The 23,479-nt window shown below is 50.4% G+C and overlaps 2 protein-coding genes across 7 annotated transcripts in view; one reads left to right on the top strand and one right to left on the bottom strand.

The window, feature by feature from the left end:
- LOC122160704 overlaps nucleotides 1-2,457 on the top strand; it is a 42,715-nt gene extending 40,258 nt beyond the window's left edge. Inside the window, exons 2-3 of the mRNA XM_042819511.1 lie at nucleotides 23-203; nucleotides 1,389-2,457. Of these exons, the coding sequence (XP_042675445.1) occupies nucleotides 23-203; nucleotides 1,389-1,967 (760 nt within the window). The 3' untranslated portion in view covers nucleotides 1,968-2,457. The remainder of the gene's footprint in view (nucleotides 1-22; nucleotides 204-1,388) is intronic.
- Nucleotides 2,292-23,479, bottom strand: part of ST3GAL3 (ST3 beta-galactoside alpha-2,3-sialyltransferase 3) — a 144,794-nt gene continuing 123,606 nt past the window's right edge. For 4 of the 6 annotated variants that reach the window (XM_042819251.1, XM_042819253.1, XM_042819252.1 and 1 more), the window contains 2 exons: nucleotides 16,242-16,388; nucleotides 2,292-5,604 (listed from right to left, as the gene is read on the bottom strand). In XM_042819251.1, the coding sequence (XP_042675185.1) occupies nucleotides 5,515-5,604; nucleotides 16,242-16,388 (237 nt within the window). In that variant the 3' untranslated portion in view covers nucleotides 2,292-5,514. The other 2 variants (XR_006168880.1, XR_006168879.1) reach the window with 2 other exon arrangements.

Raw genomic sequence — 23,479 nt, 5'->3', positions numbered from 1 at the left:
TCGGTACCGGGATCCGCACCAGCTCCCGAGCTGGGAGGGAGACTCGCGCCGCCGGCGCCGGCACCGGGACCCGCTGGGATCACCGGGCAGACGGAACCCCCAGGACGGGCCGCCGGACGGACGCCTCGACAGAGCGTTGCCAGCTGCACGGACGCACGGACAGCCCTGGACAGAACTCAGCCCTTCCCCTGGCGCTGCGGGAGGTGGGGACCGAGCCCCGCGCGTGGGGTGGCCGCAGCCCCACGGCGTCGGGGGGAGCCCCGCGGATCCCCCTCACTCTCAGCAGCCCCGCGGGGGCCCCTCGCACTCGGGGACCCCTCGGAAGGGGCGGCCCGTCGGTTCGGGGGGAGGCAAGCGGGGACCGTCCCTACGGCGCGTCCCACGCACCCGAGCCACCTCGGGCCACCGTGTGCCTCGCGTGCGCGTCCGGAGGAGGAGTCCGCCCGCCCGCGGGCCCTTACCTCCGCCCGCTCCCTGCCTCCCTCCGCCGGGGCCGCCGCAGGCCCGGGGGACATGGGGGCCGGCTGGCGAGCCGAGCCGAGCCCGTGCGAGTCCTTACGTCACCGCCCAGGGCCCTCCACGTCCATCCCGGGGCTCTCGAGTGCTCCTTGCGAACGTGCCAAATCCCAGGGCCGCCTCCGCTCGGCCCCGCTTCGCACGTGCTCCCCGGGCCGGAGCGGGCCGATGGGACGCAGCCCGGCCCCGGCCTCGTCTGCTCGGATTATCCCGCGCGGGGATGACAGCTCCGCTCCCTTCTGCGGCATCACCTGTCGAGTAGTGTGAGGGCTAAGCTGTTCTTGCTGCAGGCGGCCACGCGGTGCAGGGCACGGAGGTGCTGCCCCCAGCATGTGGCGGGGAGTACGGCTGCCTCTTAGCAGGGTTGGGGGTACAGGAGCATCCCTCCGGGATGGGGGACAGGGAATGGGTTGCTCCGCTTTGCAGGGATGGAGAGTGGGGTGATGGGGATGCCCACTTGGAAATAGTGCTCACGAGTGGAATGCTGTGCCCTGGGGTGCCTGGCTGTGTCTGTAGGGCAAGAGCTGTGTCCACACTGGGGAGATGCCCACGAGATGGGCGTAGAACAGAGGGGTGCCCAGTGAACCTGTATGGTGCCCACGGTGTCCCTTGTAACAGAATGGCAGTGTCCAGCCTCTGTCCTCTCCTGTCCCTTTGTGGCTGATATCCCAGAAACCAGGGGTACTGGCTCCCTGCTCAACCCCTGGAAATGTCAGCCCAGTCACACCCTAGTGGCAGGGGGTGGCACTTTCCAGCATTGTGCCCAAATCCCAACTGCTGCCAGTAGCTGCCTCCAAATCACCGCTGCGTCGGCCCTGCAAGGCTGGGGCTGTCCCCATGTCCCCATTCTGCTCTGACGTCTGTCCCTGCAGGTGCCACCCGTGCATGAGGCAGATGGGGCTGACGTGCTCCAGCAGACGACGCGGTGTGACAGAACACATGTGGCAGAGAGCTGTGACGCAGATGGGCCGGACTCTTGCATCGTCCCTGTCTGGTGGCGACGTGGCTTTTCTGGGGACATCTGCTACCAGCAGCGTCTGTTTCTGCCAACCTGGCTGACCCCATACGCCCCGCTCTCAGGCTCTGTGCTCCTGGGAGCACATTTGGGCTGCCCCAGGCTGGTGGCAGCAGTGGCTCTGCTTATAGGGCCAGGAAGAGCAGAACAGGAAGGAGTGATCTGTGCATCTCCTCACTGGAAGGGATCTGTGTCCTGCAGCCGCACACTGGGAGCCGGCTGTCCCTGCACTGTCCCACCAGTGCTGGCAGGAAGCCACCGCCTGCATCTGGCAGACCTGTCACCCACTTGGAAGCGGCCATCCCAAGCAATGAGACTTGTCCCATGGCTCTGGAAGCTCCCCAGAACCGCCAGGGTTTGCAGGAGGGGTCACATCCTCCCTCTGGGCCCTGGCAGGTGTTGGAGTCGGTCACAAGATCGGCCCCCGGCTTCCTAAACTGCTTCCTTCCTGGACTCTGCTGCGGTGAGAAGGTCAGTGGGCTGGACACCTGCCTTCAGTGTGCTGCACCCAGCCCTATGGCTGCATGGCTGGGAGCAGCCCCAGCGTGAGGAGACCCAAAGAAGGACTCAGCTGAAGGACTACGGCAGCTGGGACACCAAACAGCTTTGAAATACACATGATGTGCATCAATGCTGAGCCCTCTCCTATGCCGTCAGTCACAAGGCAGGAGGAAAAGGTAGCAATGAAGGCAATGGGTGCAGCCTGAGCCGGGGAATCCCTCTGCCCACCACAGGCAGCAGAAGAAAGAGGCCAGTGGAGCTTGTTTGATAGCTTTATTGCTTCTGTGATATGACTGAATTGATGTGACATAAGCCGGCTTGAAAAGCCTGCGAGACTCCCACCTCCCTGCCTAGAGGGGAAATTAAAAAAACAAACAAACAAACAACAAAAACCTGCAGAAACTAAAACTAGTTTTAAAAACTCATTGAGTTCTTGTACCTCAGTGTGGCACAGTACCGGTGAGCTCACCGCACTCAGAGCAGGTCCCTGTGTCACCTGTGTCACCTGTGTCACGGGCTGCAGAGGAGCCCAGAACTGGGAGGTGGCTGCATGGCCTGCATCAAAGGACCAGGCTCCGGCCCTGATGCAGTCCTCAGCCCCAGCCCTGCACCAGCAGCACAGCCACAGCCACAGGCATGGGGCTTCCCCTGTCCCCACCTCTCCCCTGGCAGATTCCCTGCCACTTCAATGGCCTTTCTGCACGGCAGCGTGGCAGAGCTGTCAGGCAACCCCGCTCTATATTTAGGCCTTGGAGAATTCCCCTGGGCTCTCCTTTCCGAGCTGAAAAAGGTGAGTCATGGTGAGGGAGAGGCCGAGACTCGCATCCGTCCCACTGACCCTGCCTTGACCCGTGCACCGCTCCGAGCTGGCAGGACTGCTGCGTTTCGGAAGGCAGGAGGTGGCTGCAGGTGCACGCGAGGAGGCAGCCAAAGGAGCAGCTGCCAGGAGTGAAACTCCTGCATGGGAGGTGGAACGGGCCAGCAGCACCCCCAGCACCTGGCCAGTGGATGTTCTGTGGCTGCCCTCCTCTCACCAATGTCAATGAGACAGTGAGATGGAGGGAACTGTGATCCCCCAGCACCTCCATCTTCTCTCCTTCTTCTTGCAGGTGGCCCTGGGCCATGTGCTCAGCTCCTGGGTGCCCCACCAGGGTGCCCAGAGTCACCTCCCCAGGCAGCAGGCACAGCTTCCCATCAGGACCTGTCCCCAGGCGTGGTGGGGAGCTGGGATGGCAGGGAAAGCAGAGTTTCCTCCATGGGCCTGGAGCCAGTGAGCTGGAACGTAATGGTGCCCCACAGCTTTGTAGTGTTTAATAAAACCAACTGAATCGAACTGATGCTATCACAGGTCTCCATGGGGCTCCCTCCACAGCACCTCTGGTGGTAGTGAGGAACCCAGCACCGACACCAAAGGTTCTTCACCCTCCTCCTGGCTGCAGCTCCTTGCTCTCTGGCATCTCAGCTCCTGCAGCATGTGGATGGGGCCCAGCACCACCCTGGGGCTCCCACAGCAGCTGAAGACTCAGTTCAAGCATTAAGGTTCAGCTCAGAGCCAGGTCCAGCCCAGGCCCCTGCACTGTTGCTGTGGCAGAGCCTCTGCTGCTGATGGTTCCTGGGACCAGACTGCCACAGAAGAATTGCTAAGGGAGGGAGAATACCCAAGTGAGTTATCTGCCACAGCAGATGCTCTAAATCTGCTGGAAAATCCATCTTTTTTGGGCTGGACACCTCATGGAGCATCCTGGGGTGAGCATGTACCTGAGGCAGCAGGGAGTGTCTGCCTGGCAGGGGAGGGGGACAGAAGTAGGGAAACTGGAAGGAGAATGGAAGGGTGAAACTCCCAGCATCCCTCTGCCTCCTGCAGCTTGTAATCCCTGGATCCCTGCCTGCCTCTTCTGTACACTCCTGAGTCTTAGCCCTGGCAAGTCAGTGGGAAGGAGGCCCACGCAAGCCGTTCTCTGAGCATCTCCTGTTCATACTGGGGACACGTTCTCCCTTCAGCTCAGAGCAAGGCAAGCTGCAGTCCTTGGACTATGCCAGATACAGCACCATGACCCAGCCAGCATCCCTGCAGGATCACCTCCACCAACCCCAGAGGTGGCCTTGACACAGGGAAGTGGCTCAGAGGGTACAGCACGGTTTCCCTCGGCAGTCCCCCTCCTGCCCACGCTCTCCAGGTGGATGAGATCATCCTGCTGTCCTTGCACTCAGCCACAGCGCTCAGTTTATTCCAGCCCCTCTGAAATACGTACACAAATCAAATGTGCAAATACTGCATCTTGGGACCAAGACAGCAAAGGAAGGGACGTGCTCCTGAGAGCAGGAGGAGCAGCAGTGCTTGAGCAGCACAGGAGGAGCTTGGACATGAAGTGAGCTGGGGCCAAGTAGAAGGCGAGGGTTCCCAGCAGGCCCCCACACTTGCCAGCAAGCTCCATCATTGCTGAGGTCACAAGTCACTTAAATAGGGAACATGATCGAGTCCGGAACATAACACATCTTCGGTGGCCTGCTCTTCATACGCAAAGCTTCAGATCCTCACACAGCATCTGACCTCCTTCCAAAAAACAAACCACTGATCTCCCCCACAAAAACAAAGCAGGATGCTGTCCAGAAATGGTGACACCAATCTGCACGGACTCCACAAGGGCTCTGCACAGCAAGCATGGACCTGACAGCCCTGAGCACAACGAGGTGGACTCCGCAGTGCTGTGACGGGCAGGATGGTGGGTCTGTTGCAGGCAGAGAGCCACCAGTTCCCTTGTCAGGGCAGAGCAAACAGCTATGGAAAACGCAGCCTAGTGAGTGGCTGCTGCTGCCGCTTCTACATAGGAAGCGAGTAAAAGTGCAGAAAAACAAACCCGTGCTCATCTCCAATGAGAAGCTCCAAATGGAGAACGAGGGAAAGCCAACCTCCCTTTAAATTATAGCAGCACCAACAACACTGACGTTTTGGACGGATTTGTTTTCCTGGCGAAAGGTCTGAGGGCAGTGAGAATGCAGATGGAGCGTGGAGAGGCTGAGCTTTTTGCAGGGCTGTGCACAAGCAGACTTTGCTTTGCACCTTGGTAATTCTAGGATGATTTCAGCAGAGTTTCTTTTAAAAAATAATACTTTGTACATTCAGGCACTGCTGCCTCGGAGCAGCGTCACCTCCCATTTGGCACAAATCGCTTTACTCACAAACCTTTCTTCTCTCTCCTGAGTCTTTCCTGTTTAATTCTGGACACAGAAGATCTGTCTGTGATGCAGAGTTCAAGAACTGCCCACTCAGCCCCTCGCCCGCCTCCTGCCAGACCCAGAACTGGAGGCAGCAGATGCAACCCTCCTGCAGCCCGGCGATGCGAGAGGGCCTTCCCAGAGCACCCGGGCATCTCTGTGTGTCTCCAGGGAAGTGGGATTCTTGTGGGGGGCTGCCAGTGCCTGCTTCCAGAGCCGCAGCGTGCGTCTTCCTCTCCTCCCTTTGAGGCAGGGGCTGCAGCCACTCAGATCCCACTGGTCAGGTCCGTGATGACTCGGGCTTTCACCAGCTTCCTCAGGAACTCCTTCTCCCGTTGGATGTTGTGCGTCCAGGACTAGAAAGAAATGGGAAAGACAGAGGTCACCAGCTATCCTAGCCACGTGTGCTTCCGCACCTCACATCGTGGGAGGCTTCAGCTGGGGCAGGGCAAGGAGACAGGCCCTGGTGCCACCAGAAGAATCCTTGCAGTCCAAGGACCTTCCCTGACCAAAAGCAGATAAAGCCAGCAGTCAGACTTGCGTATCTGAGGCAGGGGTTGGGTGAACCTTTTTGACATTGTGAGATCTGGGCACCTCAGGTACCTTCACCTTGGGCAGACATATCAACACGTGTCCAACAGCACAGCATTAAGACCCATCTGTGCGTGGAGGATGCTCATCCTGAAGTGTTAAAGATTTGTTAGTCACATGCCTGATCTCACGGAGTTCTCTCCTGGTGTTGTGTGCTCCTCAGCATTGGATTTCTACAGCAGGGCAGCAGCCCCTGTCCTGCCTCCGCCAGCTCTAACAACAGGAAATTGCATGCTAAAGGTTATGCTAATACAATGAGAAGGGTGAAATGGTCACATCTCCCAGCCAGGCGTTTCGGAGCAGTGATCGCTATGGCTGTTGGCAGCCCACCCAGATGCATTCCCTGCAGCAGGCTTTAGCAGTGATCACAGCATTTGCCACCACCCCACTGCGCTTGTACTGCTACAGCACTTAATGAAAGCAGTGAGTAATTTGTCCCCTGGGGAGACAGACAGCAGGGAAAAGCAACTTTCCCCAAAATCTTCCTGTGAGACAAGAATGCCAGGGAAAGGATTCACGTCTCCAGCACGGTGCTCTGGGCAGCAGGTACTACTGGCTCTAAGTAAGATCTGGGATAAAATCCCTCCAGGAGAACTCCCCAGAAACGGCTTCAACCAGCAGAGAGAGGGCACTTGGTCAGCTGGGGGCTCGTGCACAGTGCCTGCCATGCAGCAGCACCCGCACTGGCAGCACAGCCCCTTGCTACGAGCACACGGCACTGGCAGAGGCAGCCAAGTGTGCGTGTGCTGCTGCCAATGCACAGCAAGTGGCTGTCTGCTGGCACAGGGGTTGTGCTGTGAGATCCTCAGCTTAGTGAGTGCTCTTTCCCTTGCATCCGGCTGGGCTTGTTCAGAGCCCACCTGGAGCATCAAGGAGCCCAACTGCTCCTGACAGCACAGGCTCATCCCTCTCTCGTGCCTTTCTTTCTCATCAGACAGGGGGAGAAGCCAATGGTTTTACCCAATATGACCTCTGTACATCCTGTGCTACACAGTGACATACATGGAAAGTGGAGCAGCAGCCACTTTCTGAGCAAACTTCAAACATCAGCTCAGGCCACAAAGCGAGGAGGCAAACTGCTGTGAAAGGCACAAGCAGAGCAGGAATCTAAGTACGGGAGGTGGGTGACAAAGCTTTGGGTGATACAACTGCACTGCTTTATACCACAGCCAGGTCTGGCTCCTGCACTGCACACCAGGCTGCTGGCCAGACGTACAAACTTCAAGCTGATCACAGCTTGAGGTTTGTACACAGCAACATTAGGGCTGCTCTGTACCCTGGCCACAAGCCTGTTTCCAAGCAGAAAGCCACATGTAAGGGAAATTCAACCTCCCACCTGATCCATGGCTATCGCTGATATCTGTGGCAATGCCTTGTGGTTGAACATATGACCACAGAGGCAGAGGAACGGGCTTCTGTCCCCTGCAAAGAGCACCCGCAGAGCTCACAGTGCAGTGCTGTGCACCCAACAGCACCACAGGAAGGAGGGATGCAGCATGTCTTCAACACCAGCTCAGGTTACTGATTGAAGGAGAGGGACTCACCCCACTGACAGACAGAGCTAATCAGGCGAAGGAGACTGCATTCCAGTGTGAGCGGCTGCGGGGGGAGAAAGATCTGGAGCAAATTTTTCAAACCTGCCAGTGAGAGGCAGGCACCTCGTTCCCATCACTACTGAATGGGGAAAGGCAACAAATTGCACTGCAAAACCTGCCTGGGAACTGAGTGCTGCAGATGCAGAGAGACGACGCTCCAAATCCATGCTGCACGCAGCAAAGTGCGAAGAACTCCAAACATGGTGCTGCCAGCAACGTCCCATGAAAGCCAGCCCTCAACAGGCACAGGTCTACTTTGGGGCCAGGACCACACTAGGGCTGTTGTAGGGGAAGTTCTCTGTATCACACCGAGTATTTGCCACCACTTGTTGGGTAAGATGAGGTGCTCAAGCTGTCCTGGTCTTCTTTCAGCTGATGCAATGTCCTGAGCTGCAGCAGGGTGGTAAGGGAGAGGCAATGCTTTGACCACCTGTGACTCCACAGACAGGACAGTACTGGCAGTGCTTGTTTTGACATTTTAAGCACAGCAGAATCCACACCTGGAGGAGGATTACATGAAGCGGTCACGATGACAGCAGCTTATTCCTGATAGCATTGCTGCAACTAAGCCTTTTTTTTCTGCCCTTGAATGCTAGTTGTGCTTGGGCTGCCCTGGCAAGATGCTCACTGCCCCTTCTGATGGCTTTGTCCCTCTCTTCCCATGTGCACTCATTTCCTATTTCTGTATTCCCAGAGCTCTTGCCCTAATTCCTGAAGCCACATCTCAGCATCACAAGTAGCAAACTCCAGCCTACTTCCCTGTGAATCTGCACCTCCAGAGCCCTTGTTGTTTGGGGACCAGCTGGGATTTCCTTTGCTTCGGGTCTTTCACTGATTAGTGGATGCTTGCTCTTTTCTGTTGCGACAGCAGCAGGTGGAGAGCTGCTCTGTGGGCACATGCCCCGTTATGGCTGTCTGTTCCACAGGGGCTGCACTCGGACTGATGTATGATCGTTTGCTCACAGTCATTAGATCTAAATGTGTCATCAGTTAAAGCTGCCTTTCAGGACTACATGGAAATACAGCAGCTCCAGAACCACTGCTTTTTTTCTTGATGATCCCACGAGGAAGCCCAAAACATCTTCTGTCTTTTCCAATGAAGCCAAGGAGAGTATTTTCAGATTAAGAAAACGTTTCAGAAACCACCCCAGCAGGAAGGTAAGTCACCATCTGCAATCAATTACAACTGTGGCAATGGCTGGGCTTCAGAGTACGTCTTATCAAATAAGTTGCAATACCACAAAATACAGGAAGATTAAATAAGAGAGAGTAAAGTTGACAAGGAATGCACTCAAGGAACAGAGTAGATTCTAAAGGCAGAGGTTTCTCACTCGTTACATCCTCTGTATTTCTGCAGCTCAGCAGCATTTATTCCTGAAACTCACACAGAAGCAGTTCACTCTTTCTAGAATTCCCTTCCTTGAGTCTTCCCAGAGCTGCATCTGCCTTTTTTCTACATCAATAGCCTCACATCCTGAATTGTCCTGGCACTTATTAGTACTTATCTAAGTACTTCCCTCCTCTGTTGTGTCATTGCCAAATAATGCTTTCTCAAATAGAACCAGAATCTCTGTTCTTGTCCCACACTGAATGAGCCTCCATTCATACTCCCAGGTTTCATCCCATTTGTTCCTGTTCTTCAGGTAACCGTGGTCTTCCTGGATGATCTTTTGATTCCCTTTCTGTTCACCACACCTGGTTTTGTATCATCACAAATTCCGCTCGCACACCACTGCCTTCGGAGCCAAAAACCATTAATGCAAACACTACACATGACCTCCTCTGGGGGAACTCCCAGCCTCCCATTGAGTGCTGCTCTTTGTTTTCTCCTTCACAGGGACTATTCACATACAGGTGTTGCACCAACCCATAGCTTCTCAAGCTTAACTAATAATATCTCACGTGGCACAGTTTCACACGCTTAACTGAACTTCAGATGACTGATCTACTACACTTCCTCTGTCCCTTGAATGATTTTTTTTTAATCAAATAAAGATATTAAATTAGTTTTTGTAACCCTCCTTTGGTAAATCCATGTTGTGTTTGCTTTCGGGATTTAATTATTCTTTCAGTCAAACTCTGCTCTGAAGTTCTGAATAGCACCTCTGAGGTCAGATTGAGAGGTCTGAATCTGACAGGGAAATTTCCCTCACCTCACTTCCATCCCCCCAAAAAAGAAAGGAAACACAGGTATTATGTCCACTGTAATCTAATCCTGTGGAACCACGTGTAACCTGATAGAAAGACCATTTCCTCTGGACTTGTGGCTTAATTGGCTCAGCAATGCAGTGCTGGAATGGAGATGCCCCAGGCTTCCTCACCCACAGCATTGCCTCCACCAGCTTTCTGCCTTTCACTACTGACCCAGTCACGTTCTGTCCCTATGAGCTTCTCACCACAAGTCACCCTTTCCCTAACATTCACCACATCACTTTTAGAGAGGTAACACATTCATTTGCACAGCTCCCGCTTAGGCTCTGTAATCCCTGTGCCTTCCGCTGCTTTCACCTCCCTGGATGCCACAGCCCTCATAATTCTTTCCTTGTTTCCATATCGTTTTCCTTTGCATGACCTAATTCAGCCTGATTTTGGCTAGTTTCCATTTTATTGCTGTCCTTTCTGTCCAATAAGCTGAAGTCTTGTCTCTTCCTCATGCTTTCTCTTGTTCCTCCAACCCCACTCCAAAGCAACTTACCAAGTTTCATCTCAAACCTTTTCCTATCAATTCTCTCTTTGTTACAAACATGAATCACAATTTTTGCACTTTGGAGAAAAGGAAAGAGGAGAGAGGAGAGAGAAAAGAGAAGAGAGGAAAAGGAAAAGGAAAGGAAAATTTCAAATCCTCTCTACAAGGAGTTGTTGAGCTGCTTGATGCATCCACTCTTGCCTTTCCATTTAATTTCACAATGATGGTGTTGATAAAGGGTTATTTCCAATGGCTCTCTGCATGCTTGCTAAAATCAGCTCTAGAAGGATATCAGCTCTTCTTGTCCCCTTGTGGTTGGTGACAGAAGCAGCACTATGAAATCTGGGGATACCTGGGCTCCCTCTGGCAAACATGCTGGCTTCGGTGTACCTCTGTGACATTACCCATCACAGAGGGCTGCGTTCAATGCTGGGGTCAGCAGCCGTGCTCCAACACACTCCTGTAGATCTTTCATTGTCTTTCTCTTCATCACAACTTAGCTCTGCTTTTATCCATGCCACAATCTTTTCTTCCCTGCGGTTAGGGCTCAGTGATGCCCCAAAGGCATCACCATATTTTGTCCCACCTAACAGTGCAATACCTGTGCTGCAGTAGTGACTGCTATCCCACCAATCTCTTCTAGACTTCTATTGCACAGACACAGCCCTTACGCACACGAACGGCACATGAGGCCTTCGTTCCGCCGAAACGCTGTCAAACAGGTGGCTTCTAAACAAAGACAAAAATGTATAAACCTCATCAGTCATCACTGTGGGCCCCAAGAAAAAGCGGTGCCCTTTCAGAGGTCCCCCTGCCCCAGCCCCTAACCTCCCCCTCCAGAGCTGACCTCCATTTCAGTGCGCACCATTCCTTGTACTCCAATGGCAATTCATCAGCCGGGCTCGAATGGCTGTGTTTTCAGTCTATAAATCACTAGGCCAGACATCTGCCCTGCTTTCAAAGGAGTTTTGTTCTTCTTGTTGGCTACCGCAAACTTTTAGGTGCTCGGAGGCCAGGAGCAGCCTTGTCACCCCCTCCCAAGCAACTTTCCTTCATTTAAAATGCAAAAGACGGCTTCACAGAGAGAGCCCAGATGATAATAAAGCACTATTGTTTGTGTCTCTATAGGCTGAGGCTCCAAACGTGATGTTTGTGGATCATTCTGAGAGGTGGGGAGAGACAGAGACAAAGCTGTGTGTCACTGCGTGCTGCAGGCCACCTCCCCGGGCCTCGTGACAGCCCTTGCACACACTGAATGAGAAGTGTTAGGTGTCCTCCAGCATCCCACAATACAGGGGAAGCCTGCTGCCATCAGAAAGGAGCCATCAAAGGCGGCATGTGGCCTTGCCCTTGGGTCAGGCAGCAAGGCATGAGGTGCCGGGCACAGCTGTATCAAAGGGACTGCCACCTCCGCAGCGGCGGCACTGCTGCTTGATCTGCTACCGCGCTGAGAGGGACAGCAGTGGGCAGCCACCGACCGATCTGTGCCGATAAAAGGGCAGATCCCGGCTCCGGGCCTGGGGAAGGCAGGGTGTGCTGCCGGGTGCAGGGCAGTGCTCGCAGAGGAGGGGTTCTGGGAGCTTTGTTCTGCTGATTTAACACAGCCTCCTGCTTGCTCCCTTCTAAAATGATTCCTTCTTTGCCTCACCTCCATATCCACGTTTCTTTTCTTTATGCTCCAGGAGGATCTGAACCTTCTCCTACATTAACAGACAGTGACCTGCGACAGAAACATACTTTTATGGAGCGCTAAGGCAGGAAGCACCAGGGGACCTGAGCAAGAAATTAAAATGCAGTAAATGGTAAAAAATAAAAAAATCAGCTCGACAGCTCATCACCATACGAACAGAATCAAGTGAGCATACACCTTGGCAAGGGCTCGCTCATCTTCTGTACAGCATCCAGGGAAGCAGACAAGGGTCGAAAGCTGTTACAAGTTATTGGCAATAGGGAAAATAGGAAGTGAAAGGAGATAACAAGCTTAAACCTTCCACATTTTGTAAGTTGAAAGAAAAAGACAGGATCAGAACTGAAAAATAATGTGCAAGAATTCACATAGTGGTTTTCCAGTAATAGATGGGGAAGCAGTGGGCCCACACAGCTCATAAAACCTTGTGGAAGTTCTTTAGACAGGACTTTAGCATCTCTCCTTTCTTCCAGAGCAGGAAACAACTGTTCAGGCTTCAGAGTCTGAGATGTGGGAAGAATTGGAGGCAGCTGCCTCCTGCAATAGCAATAACAGCACAGTTCTGGACCTGGAGGGCTTTCACCCCAGCCGGGAAAGCAAAGACTAAGCAAAACCATACATTCAGGCTGCCTGTTCTGACTCTTGGAAATGCAACCCGCCACAGAGCAACAGGAAAAATCACATTCATTTCCACAGAGATTTTATCACCTCAGACTTGGCATGGGAGAGGCATCTCCGCCCAGCTGTGAGCAAGCAGCACATTTTGCTGGCTTTTTTTATGTAATCAGAACAAATTCCTTAGAGATGAGTCACAGGGTTTCGGGGGGTGTCCGGGGAGATGTCAAGAGGGCCTCAAGTAGAACTCAGTGACACACCTCACCATGGGACCCATCCCCTGCGGGCACTGGGCAAGGGAAGGGGATGGACGGATGTTTCCGGGAGGATCTCCAAAGCCACACGTGTGGCATCTCCAGATCCAGCACGCTGTTTTGTTTACATTTCTTCTGTGAAGACAGTGACGGTTTCAGGGTGGAGCTGGAGTGCTTCCCTGCAGCTGCTCCTGAGACTCAAACACTGAGTACTGCTCAGTAGTTGGGGCTGAAGGAGCCCGCCGGTCGGGTTGCGGGATGGGGTTGTGCTTCAGGAGCCATCCAGGGCCATGACTGCCCTCTTCTCATGAAACTGTAGGCATTCGGTCCATCAGCGAGCCACAACGCCTGCTATCTCCACCTTTGTTTAACACTTCCAGCTTCCCCAGTGTCTGAGATGAACCAGACCTAGATACAGTTCTGGAGGTCCAAAGGTAACACTGAGAAAAACGTTATGGAGACTGATGGGCCTTTGGGTATAGGAGCAGATGGACCAGATGAACGCCTTGGTGGAGCCTGGCTCTGGGTCAGACTCATTTCACTTGTACTGATGGCGAGGTTTGGCACAAGGTGCCAACAAGGTCAGCCTCCAGATTTGCAAACCACACGCACGGCTGTCTCTGAGCAAAACGTGCAGAGCATGTCCAATCTAGAGTGGGGCAAATCTGCATTTGTGAGTTATCTGAGGACAACTGCAGAAGAGAACTCAGCTGTCATGCCCTTCACCTTTCAACTTCACCCTCAGGTGACTAACAATTACCAGCTACCATTAATATTAAATGGGAGAGAAAGAAATACAATCTTCTTCCTGCTCTTCACATTCCACAATATCACAAACAATTTGTCATATAGGGAGGGGCAGGGGCAGGAGGAGCATTAATTATTGATACTTGGGAACAGATGGCTTTTCTTGTACCAGGACAGCGAAATATAAGAGGAGACTGTGGGCGAGCATGTGAGGATTAGATGGGCAGAAGCAGATCAGATAACCAGCCTTCACGTGGAACAGGAACCTTCCTCCTAGAACCAGCCCTGCAGAGCTCTCATCAACGGCCTCGGCTGTAGAAACAAACCCGCTGACATCTGAATTAGTGAGGCTTCACCAGAACCTTTCAACGCTCCCTCACCTCCGTACAGAACATCTAGGGCATGACGACTGACAGCTTCCAGACAGCAGAGCCCAGTCAAACCCAGCACAGGCTGGTCTCTCTAGGATACCTTACTGGTTGCATTTCTCATGTTCACCCCCACCTACTGCACTGTGCCATGCTGAGACCACATGCTGTGTTCAAGAGTGACTCCCTCCTGTCTTGTCTTCCACTGGCTTCTGCTTCTTGCTCAGGGTGCTGGCCTCAAGAATCAAAGATCCAAGCAGCTTGCACACCTGTGACAGGGCTCAGGGTCCCATGCATACTTACATCAGCAGGAACTGATAGTGCTGCAGGGGATGGCAGGGAAGGGGCAGAGAAATGGGAAGCTCACTCACAGCAGAGCTTGTGCTTTTTTTCTCACTGCAGACTCCTCTTAGTGGTGCTTCCTGACTTTTCCCTCTAAGAGCTTTTCTGCTCCCTGCTGACGTCTGTCAGCTTGTGAAGCAAGGGGACAGGTGAGTGTAAGAGTAACACAGGGTGCTGCAGCCCCCTCATTCCCTCTGGTATGCTGTTGGTTGTGTGTTACTGCATCAGTGGCTCCCAGGTGAGGCCCTTGAGCATTTTAACTCTTCCCTTGCAGAGGACCAGAGATGTCATCCAACTCCTTTTCCCACCAAGCCATGCAAAGAGAGCAAGACTTCATCCTTGTCAGCTCCCACTCTGACATCAGCGACACTTTCCAGGCTGCAAAACAGTCTTGGCACAGGACACAGGCTGTGAGTGCCCCCACATTCAAGAGCTGACCGTGGGACTTAATAGCCTCCTTAAGACACAAGAACAACTGGGTAAGAGAAATTTGGCACAAGGGCTCTCCTTACAGTCCTCCTTACTGTGGCCATAAGCAAATTGTGCAGCAAAGAATCAGATCTGGGCAAGTCAACATGATACCTCTCCTACTACTGCAACAAAGATATTCCTCAGATATTGCTGGCTCAGGGATTTCACAAGATGCCATCTCTGTATGTACTGACTAAACACGATTCTCCTCTTTGGATGTACCCTTTAAATCCCATAAATGAACACTTGCCAAGACAGATTAAATCTATGCTTATTCCATAGAGCAAGGCAGGTTTTCGTGCTCCCTCTATAGGTGCAGAAGATACCTCAGGATCACACTTAATATATATGGGGACCTCCACACAGTCTTTTCTCAAACTCAAATTGTTCCAAAGCATCACTGCTATCATAATGATATGATCTTCTACTCTCTCAAGCTGACTAGGCACCGATTGCTAATTCCTCCCAGTGAGCCTAAGGTTGTGCAGCCTGCAGTCTGTGAGAGCCCCAAGACACGTACAGCCTTATGAATTAGAGAAATACAACTTCCAGGCTTCCCTTCTGACCTCGATCAATGGCACAGTGGTTGAGGTGAACAAATATAAGTGCCTGGACATAGCAACTGCTAATGAACAACACAAGCATTCCCTCCCTCTGAGCATTTCCCCTTCTTGAATGCACAATGTGGAGTAAGACTGAGAAAGTTCCTCTTATCTAGGAGACATTGAAGGCCAGGAAGCAATTTTGGAATGACCTGTGCAACATGTATGCTGGAATCAACTGGGCTCAACTAAAAAAATCTGCAGACTTTCCCAGTATAAAAGGAGCTGAGGCCAGTACCAAAGTTTGCCCTAATTCAGCACATGAAATGGTCATATTTGAAATACTGCTGTATTGTAACAACATTCGAGCTTCTGTTCCTCTAAAAGCACTGTACATCTCACTAGGACAGCACCAGAAAATGTTTCTAAGGTAGAGCTGGCATTAAGAAGCAGCTTCCACGTGATTACACTAGCTAACTGCTGCTTCAGTCAGCTGAGAGCCAGCACAAGCTGATCTCACCTCCCCCACATTTCACAGGGGCTGAGCAAGGGATCATCTAGCAAAAGAAGCCTGTGGATTAGAGCAATACAATGGATCACAAAGCTGTAACAGGTCACATCTTAACCCCTGAGCAGATTTGCTCCCTTTCATCCTATCTGACGTAATATTTATAGAAAATTTTCCTTGCCACTCTGAGAATAATAGAATGGCTTAGGTTAGAGGAGACATTAAAGATCATCTAATTCCAACTCCTTATCATGGGCTGGTTGCCACCTACCAGATCAGGCTGCCCAGGATCGAACCCAACCCAGCCTTGAGCAGCTTCAAGGATGGGGCACCCACAGCTCTCTGGGCAAAGAAGATGGAATCACATTATACACACATTCCAGAGAACTTTTCCCAGTAGAAATAACTGTTTTAAACACACACTGTGCCTGGGAGAATGTCTAGAATTTTATGGCCAAATGCCTGGCTGGAGCTGTCTTTTGACCCGCACAGGAAAGCTGTGAGTCAACATCACCATCCCAGTTGGTCTCTGGAGTAAGGGTGGTTGTGGGCTTGGGAGGAAGACGTGCTTAATGGGAGCTTCCTACCTCTTTGATGGCAGACATCTTGATGTTCTCATAGTAGTGCAGCGGTGCATTGGGTGAACTCATGTCATAGCCAAACCCAGCGACCGCCACCTCATCACAGTTGTGGAGCGCCATGGTTATTGCTACGCTTCCCAAGGTGGGGATGTTCTGAGAAGAGAGAAAGCAGGAATGGAAGCCGTTAGCAGGTTGTCATTTGTGTTATCAAAGATTCCCTTTCATTGTCTCTGTTCAAAAGATACTGCTACTAGGCACAAAATACAGAATAGAACGTTTGGCTACATCTGCACACAAGTTGCTCAGTGCTGGCCTGCAGAGTCAATATCCTCCCAGCTTCCGAAGAAAATCTAGTGTTAGTCAGCTTCCTGCAAAGCATCTAGCACAAAAGCAGTGGCTCTTGTTTGGGACTCCAAGACCTGACTCTCCAGCAAAGAGGGACAAATGTAAACGGTTGGACTGCCAGAAGCCATTCAAAGAGGGCTGCTAGCACCCTGAGCAGATGCCAGCCTCAACCGTTCCCATTTCATCTTGCTCCTATAGTGCCACTGGATGGCTGCAGCTGCTCTTGTAAGCACAGATGAACATGACAGCGGTGATGGATGAGTGTTTCCAGTGTTGAACACTAGCTCACAGACATTTCTAACTCCCCTTTAACCAGATCAATTCACTGAGTTAGCTTTACCCCAGGGGCTAGGGAGAGGCTGAGAAATCCACCCACATATCTTATCTTCACTTGTAGATTCATCCAACACCACCGTATCAAAAGTATCACGAACACAGAGGACATGCTCAGACAGTCACTGGGGGTGACAGCCTCTCAGCTGAGATGCAAAAACCAAACATGAGCTTACATCTTGCAAGTAACAGAGATTTCCTGGTACCAGTGAGCAATGCCATTGCATTTCACCCAGCATTCACAGAACTCTGGAGACGGACATGCTTTGAATTTCTCCCTCTAACTCAAAGGAACCAGCTTTAAGCAGCACACTCCCGTGCTCACATCTGATTGCCTGATCATGTCCTGAGACCGGTGTCTTCCAAGCAGAGAACTCCATCCATATCCTAACTGAGATGAGCAGAGCTGGGAGGGCAACCTATGTGTGCACTACAGTACATTGAAATTACACTAATCTGAAGACAAGTGTGCAAAAAATGCAATGACCCCTCGTGCCTAAATAAACTACCATTAAATCCAAACATTTGCAGTACAACTGTAACTGCGCAGATCTGAACTGGAAAGACTTGGCTTCTGAGCCAGCTCTAGATGTCAGGAAGAAAAGACAGAGCCATTTTGCTGTTTGACATCAATCGATACTGGCTGCTTCTACCACAAACAATATTGTGTTTATTCTAGTTGCTTCAGTTAATTGTTAATTCACCGGTGGTCATAAAATCTCAAGGATAGGTTTTTTTAAAAAAATGGAAACAGCTGAACGGGCAAGGATAAGAAAAGTCCACTGAATTTCAGAATGCACAAGAATATCCTGCCTTCCCAGGCCTGGCAATTCAAAGGCAGATATTGTCAGCTTTATGTTTTACTTAGGAGATGACATTCAGAGGTCATTTGAATTGCATCAGCTGATACGTGGATGTGCCACAGAACTGTTTCCCCCGAGCTGAGCTGTAGTTACAGTGTCCAAAACACAGCAAAGAAACGGTTATGTTTTTGAGAAAGGGTCATTGTTGGGGAAGACGACGGCGCTGACACCACCCACACTTGCACCGGGCCCATTCCCACGGTACAGCTCTGGGGACACGCAGGGTCTTTGCCTGGAGGGAATTTTATTGGCCAAGTTAACGTTCAAGAGCTGACTTTCTAATGTGAGTCTTGCAAACCACAGAGAATTAATCATACTACCCAACCTTATGGGAGAACTGCCAAACCACCACGACTTTCTCTCAAGCATAGTCTTATTTCTGCCTGGGGAGCAACTGATAACGCAAATCAAAAGTGAACTTTCCCTTTGCTCACCAAATACCTGTTTCACTTTATTCTACGTATAAATCCTCCAATGGCTTTTATGGAAACGCAGGAGATAACTTTCTAATCTGTTTCTAGTCTTTAATAATTCCCAACATCGCAGTATCTCAGCATTGCCTGCTCCTCTGTAGAATGATTGAAATACCAAAGAATTCCTACCCACCATAGCTGCAGCAAATCCATCTGGTCTGGGTTGCATACTATCAGAAGTTCAAATTGTGCCCTTAGCAAAATAATTCTGTGTTGCCCTAGAATCACATTCAGAAACTGGTGATCTGATGGCAGCTTTTAATTAAGCTACACCTTATCTGTGTTACTGTCACGGTGGTACAGCCTGGTGCACATATTCCCCTTGAGGGCCAGGATCTGTGTCCATCACACTCTCACTGCTGAGATGCAGCTTCATGCGCTGCTCCTGCTGTCAGATCCCTGAGGGCTACCGAGGACCACCTAGAAAATTCTGCCAAAATTATTATCTCTGCTATTCAGTGAATGCAGTGAGGCACAGCCCACCCTTAGCAAATGGCACAGGTAACAGTGCCTGTTAAGAGGAGAGCACGAGTACAAAACCCGCATGCACACATGCATATGGGGCAAATACACGAAACCGGGCATTTGCTTGCATTAAAAAGCAAATGATCATCAGACAGATTAAACAGTAACTAGGGAATTATGGAGACTTTTAGGAGAAGAGAAAAATAAAAAGGAGCCAGTATGAGAGGTGTAAAAGCATGATTGATGGTTAACTACACATCTTTACTAAGTCAACAGAATGCTTTGGTCCTGGGTTGGTTTGAACAATACAAACAGAGCAGTTTTCTCCCGTAACAGCTTGCTGAGTTTCTGCTGGAAATGAAGTGCTGCCCCACGTCCTGCTGGCACAAGCAAGAGAAGGCCTTGTAGGATCTTGTGACACATCTCTTCTGACTGTCTGCAGACATATTGATTGGTTTGTTGCTAAGCTCTACTCTGGATCCAGTGAAGCAGATACAACCTTTGGGGCAGGCTGGGGGACAGGTCACTCCAAAAGAAGTTAGGCGCCGTGGACATGGTGCACCAAAGCTGGCTTACCAGGCCCTGCACGGTGCGTCAGTGCTCTCTCAGCACACACACCCTTGTGCCGTGCCCCAAAGAAATACCAAAGCAACCACCACACCTCTTGCATTGAGTTATGAAAAAAAAATCCTCTCTCAAATAACAGAACAGGCTTCTTGCTACTGTAGGCCATTGCTAAGAGGAAAAGAATGAAATCCCAGCATCATCCCTCAGGGTTCATAATCCTGCTCAGTGCACGCCAGATTCTCCTCTATCACCAAGCAGCACTGCTTCCACCCAAGCCGTTTGGCAGTAACCAAGAAGTATACCTGCAAATCTGTTCATGCTTAAAAATGGTTAGCCTACGTGTCTGTAGAAAACACTGAGCATAAGAAACACCAGCCCTCCTTTGGGCTTCATAGAGATTGAGCATCACCTCACAGCCCTGTGCTGGAGATCCAGGGGCTGTGACTGCTCCCTGCCTGTGCATGTGAAAAGTCTCTGGCTGACTTTCATTCCACGCCTGGGTCACTCCTGTGTCACTGCCTTCTGGACTGGAAGGAAATGACTGCTGTAAATCTGTTTTTAGAAATATTTGACTCCCCTAATATGTTAAATGAATTCCAGTTATTTATGGGATTTCACTTAGCTCAGGGTAAGGCATATTGGGTTGTTCAGACAACTCCAATTGTTAACTTTTTTAAAAAAAGGGTAAATGTTGCTAAGGAAAAATCCCCCAAACAACACTGCAGCTAGATATTCAAACTGGTTTGACTACTACGTTAATTTATTTGAGGGAAAACTTGAAAAACCACTGGTCTGGGAAAAATTCATACCTTGTTTTTATCAGTTGTAGACCTGATCACTTAATAGCAATAAAGCTTTAAAAACAAACAAACAAAATACAGAGTGAAATTGTAAGAGCCACCCCATGATACACATAACATTGACCACATCTTCTGTTTGTTCATTTGTTTTTGCACCCCAACCCTACTCTTTGATTCCCTTAGCTGGCAGGTTTGGAAATATACCATAAAAAGCAATTCAGCATTATTGTGAAGACAAGTGCCTGCTGTTCTGCAGAGTGGTCGCTGTCACAGGAGCTTCTATAGCTACCTCTATCCATGCACAGAGTCAGCTGCAATATTGGGCTTCAAAAGACAGCACAGAGCATCTCCAGCACTTTTCCTTCACCGCCCCTATCTGCTCCTTGCTGTGAGCTGGAGGGAAGCCTCCAGAGCTGGCAGTTTGCAGCAGAGTGGAACAGAAGGGCCAGGGACCCGAGCCTGGAGATGTGACATGCTGCCCAGCAGGTTTCAGTTCAGCTCAGCCATTTAATTGCTAAGCTCCTGTGTAACTTAGCCTGAGCCAGCACCTTTGACCACATCTAACCTAAACATATGAGCTCTGATTCAGCATTTGCCATAAAGCAGATTCCCATGCTATGCAGTGTTTCTCAAGGACCCAGCAGTTGAACAGAGGGCAAGCAAGGGTGTGACTTCCCTACATTAGCTGCTGCTTTGTGGTGGCCACACATGTGCTTCATTCCACACTAAATAGCAGTTCGTGGCCAACTCTTTCATTGAAAAGTGAACTCCCTTCAGATACTTTCCATCCATCACGTGCAGGAGCATGCGCTCGGGCACTTACTAAGAAGTAGCTGAGGTGTGCATTTCCCTGCTACCCTGTAAATGCTTTTTCTGAGTGCCCATTCCCCTGTAGCTTATGGGCTGATAACACTGCAGTGTTCACAGCCCAGCCAGTACAGCAGCAGATGTGCCTTCCGACCCTGTGCTAGTAACAAGAAAGGGTCTTATGACCAGCCAGAGTAGCTGCAAAGCTGCCTACCAGAGTAAAGGGCTCCCAAGGAGATGCCCTGGGGCATGACACGTGTGCTCCAGCATCAGTACTCTGCAGAGGTGGGGTGCCCAAAAACAATCCTGCACAAGGGCTTACAATGGTGTGCTGCTCCTGGTTCCTCCTTCAGCAAGTTGAAGGTTGGGTGCACCTGAAATGCCCTGTCAGCCACCTACACACTTCCTCAGCAGCCAGAAAGTCACTGCTCCAATGGCTCCAAGCACTACAGAGTGAGAAGAACTACTCAATACAGGGCAAAAAGTACCTCAGCAACAGCCATGCCATTGTTTTACATGCAATAGGCAAAGGCACAGTTGAACTGATGTTCGTACTTGCCCTCCAGTAACCTGTCAGCAGGGTAATGTAGGTTATTACGTGCCTGAATTACTAGCTGCAGTACCAGTGCTGTTTGGTTTCAAGTCCCAAAGACCTGTATACAGAGAACTTTCACCTAAACACAAACCACATACATATCCCACTGCTCAGTTAGACAGCCAAGCTCGTGCCTGCTCATTAAGAGGATTTTGTAAGCAAAGAGACTAGCTCACCTCTCCTGCATTAAACCAGCTTCAGGGACAGACACATCTTTAATTTTCCCCAGGCATTACTAAAGTCCTAAACTGAAGTTTTTCTTTATCATCATTTTATCCCAATGGATAGAAGCCCATGCATGGTAGGAAATATCTATCTCTCTCCTGAAAACTTCAGTAAATGGGCTGAGGAAACTCCTGACAAGCTTTGCTGGTCCCAGAGAAAAGTCACTGCTCACTGTGGGTGACTGGGTTTGCTCCTTGCTGACTGCCACATACCAATACCACAAGTACAATCTAAATGCACATCTGAGTTGCACCCCACTGCTGTCCTCCAGAACCATCTGGCCCAAATTACATTATCAAAGCAGAGGTTGTTACTACATTCACTCTTTATTGAATCCTGAGAAAAACGCTTTGAGATCAGCCCTGAGCTATTTTACTAGCTCTCCTCAACCTTGCTGAAAAAGCCACCAAATTACAAAGTTAATTGGCAGCACATTGTTACCATATGTGGTGTGCAGGAGGAACACTGAAGTTTATTTAGGCATCAGAACCAAAAAGGAGTGGAATATTACTGCCTTTTGTGAGGATTTCACGTTGGTCTCGATTACTAAAGGCATCCCCAGCCCTGAGCCCCCTGCGTGCAGCCTGCCCGTTACACCACCAAGTATTTCGACGTGGAGGCACCAACCTGCCCCATCCCACTGAATCGCTGTGTCAGACCATCCTTGCCCAGACAGCACAGGCCATGTTCAAGTCTCAGCTCCACACATGTTTCTGCACCTGCAGAGCTCTTTCTGTCCCATCTCAAGGAGCAAACTACAACTTACACAATCTAACAGGGGTCAGGGGTAAAGACTGCTTGTCTTAGGGCTCCATAAACTATTTTTTAATGCTCAAATAGACTTTCATGAAGTGAAACATCAGGTTTCAATTAAGCTGCCTTCATTTCCCAATCTGATCTGTGTTAAACAACCTATCAAAACCTCATAAACTTCAGTTCACAGCATTTTCATTTCCGGATTTCTCTCTTCTCCTCTCAGCTTAAGTAATAACTTGTGTATTAAAATAACGTGTTTAAAAATAAAACCAAATCTGCAGAAAATAAAGGCAAAGGTCTGATGATTTCTGTCCTTCATTAAGGCATCAGTCCTGATTTTCTGTAAGACAAATCAAGACCACATCCTTCTAAAGATAAGTATTGGAGAATGCAGAGAGGTGCAATACATTAGTTCCTAGCTAAGGGGAACATTTGGGATAATCACAGAATCATAAATTTTGGAAAAGACCGCTAAGATCACCCAGTCCAACTGCCAGCCCATCCCTACCATGCCCACTAACCATGTCCCTCAGTGACACTCAGCCAGGTCTGTCAGCTATGCTAACGGGCCCCCAAACATAATGTGTGGTCTCAACCAAGAACTAAACCGTGTGTACAGGAGCAATTTCCTGAGTAATGCTTTTTCTAATGGTTGTATATTAGATAGAGCAAGTCTAAACAGGCTCTGAGGACAGTCGCAATGTGCAGAAATCAGAACTCTAGAAAACCCTGCTCCACACTAATACTCTAAAAAGCTGGAGGCTAGGGATACTAGAAGGATCATGAAGGTGTTTTGTAACTAGGACCTAAAACTGCCACATCGTTTTCTATTGCAAGCTTCTGTAACTAAAACCTGTCACTGTGATATCAGAATTTCCTACCATGGGCCTCATAAACCAACATTCACCTTCTTGTACTATAAGCCTAGAATACAGGATGAGTGATATTAGTGACTGCAGGCAATGGAGCCAAAGTTCCTTCCCTTCAATGTTCAACAGTGGAGGTCGAATGGAAA

The sequence above is a fragment of the Centrocercus urophasianus genome, unplaced genomic scaffold (assembly GCF_019232065.1).
Source record: "Centrocercus urophasianus isolate 14NV4802_14NV808 unplaced genomic scaffold, USGS_Curo_1.0 seq_18, whole genome shotgun sequence".
Classification (NCBI taxonomy): Eukaryota; Metazoa; Chordata; class Aves; order Galliformes; family Phasianidae; genus Centrocercus; species Centrocercus urophasianus.
The sequence above is the reverse complement of the archived record's forward strand: the minus strand, read 5'-3'. Positions and strand labels throughout refer to the sequence as shown.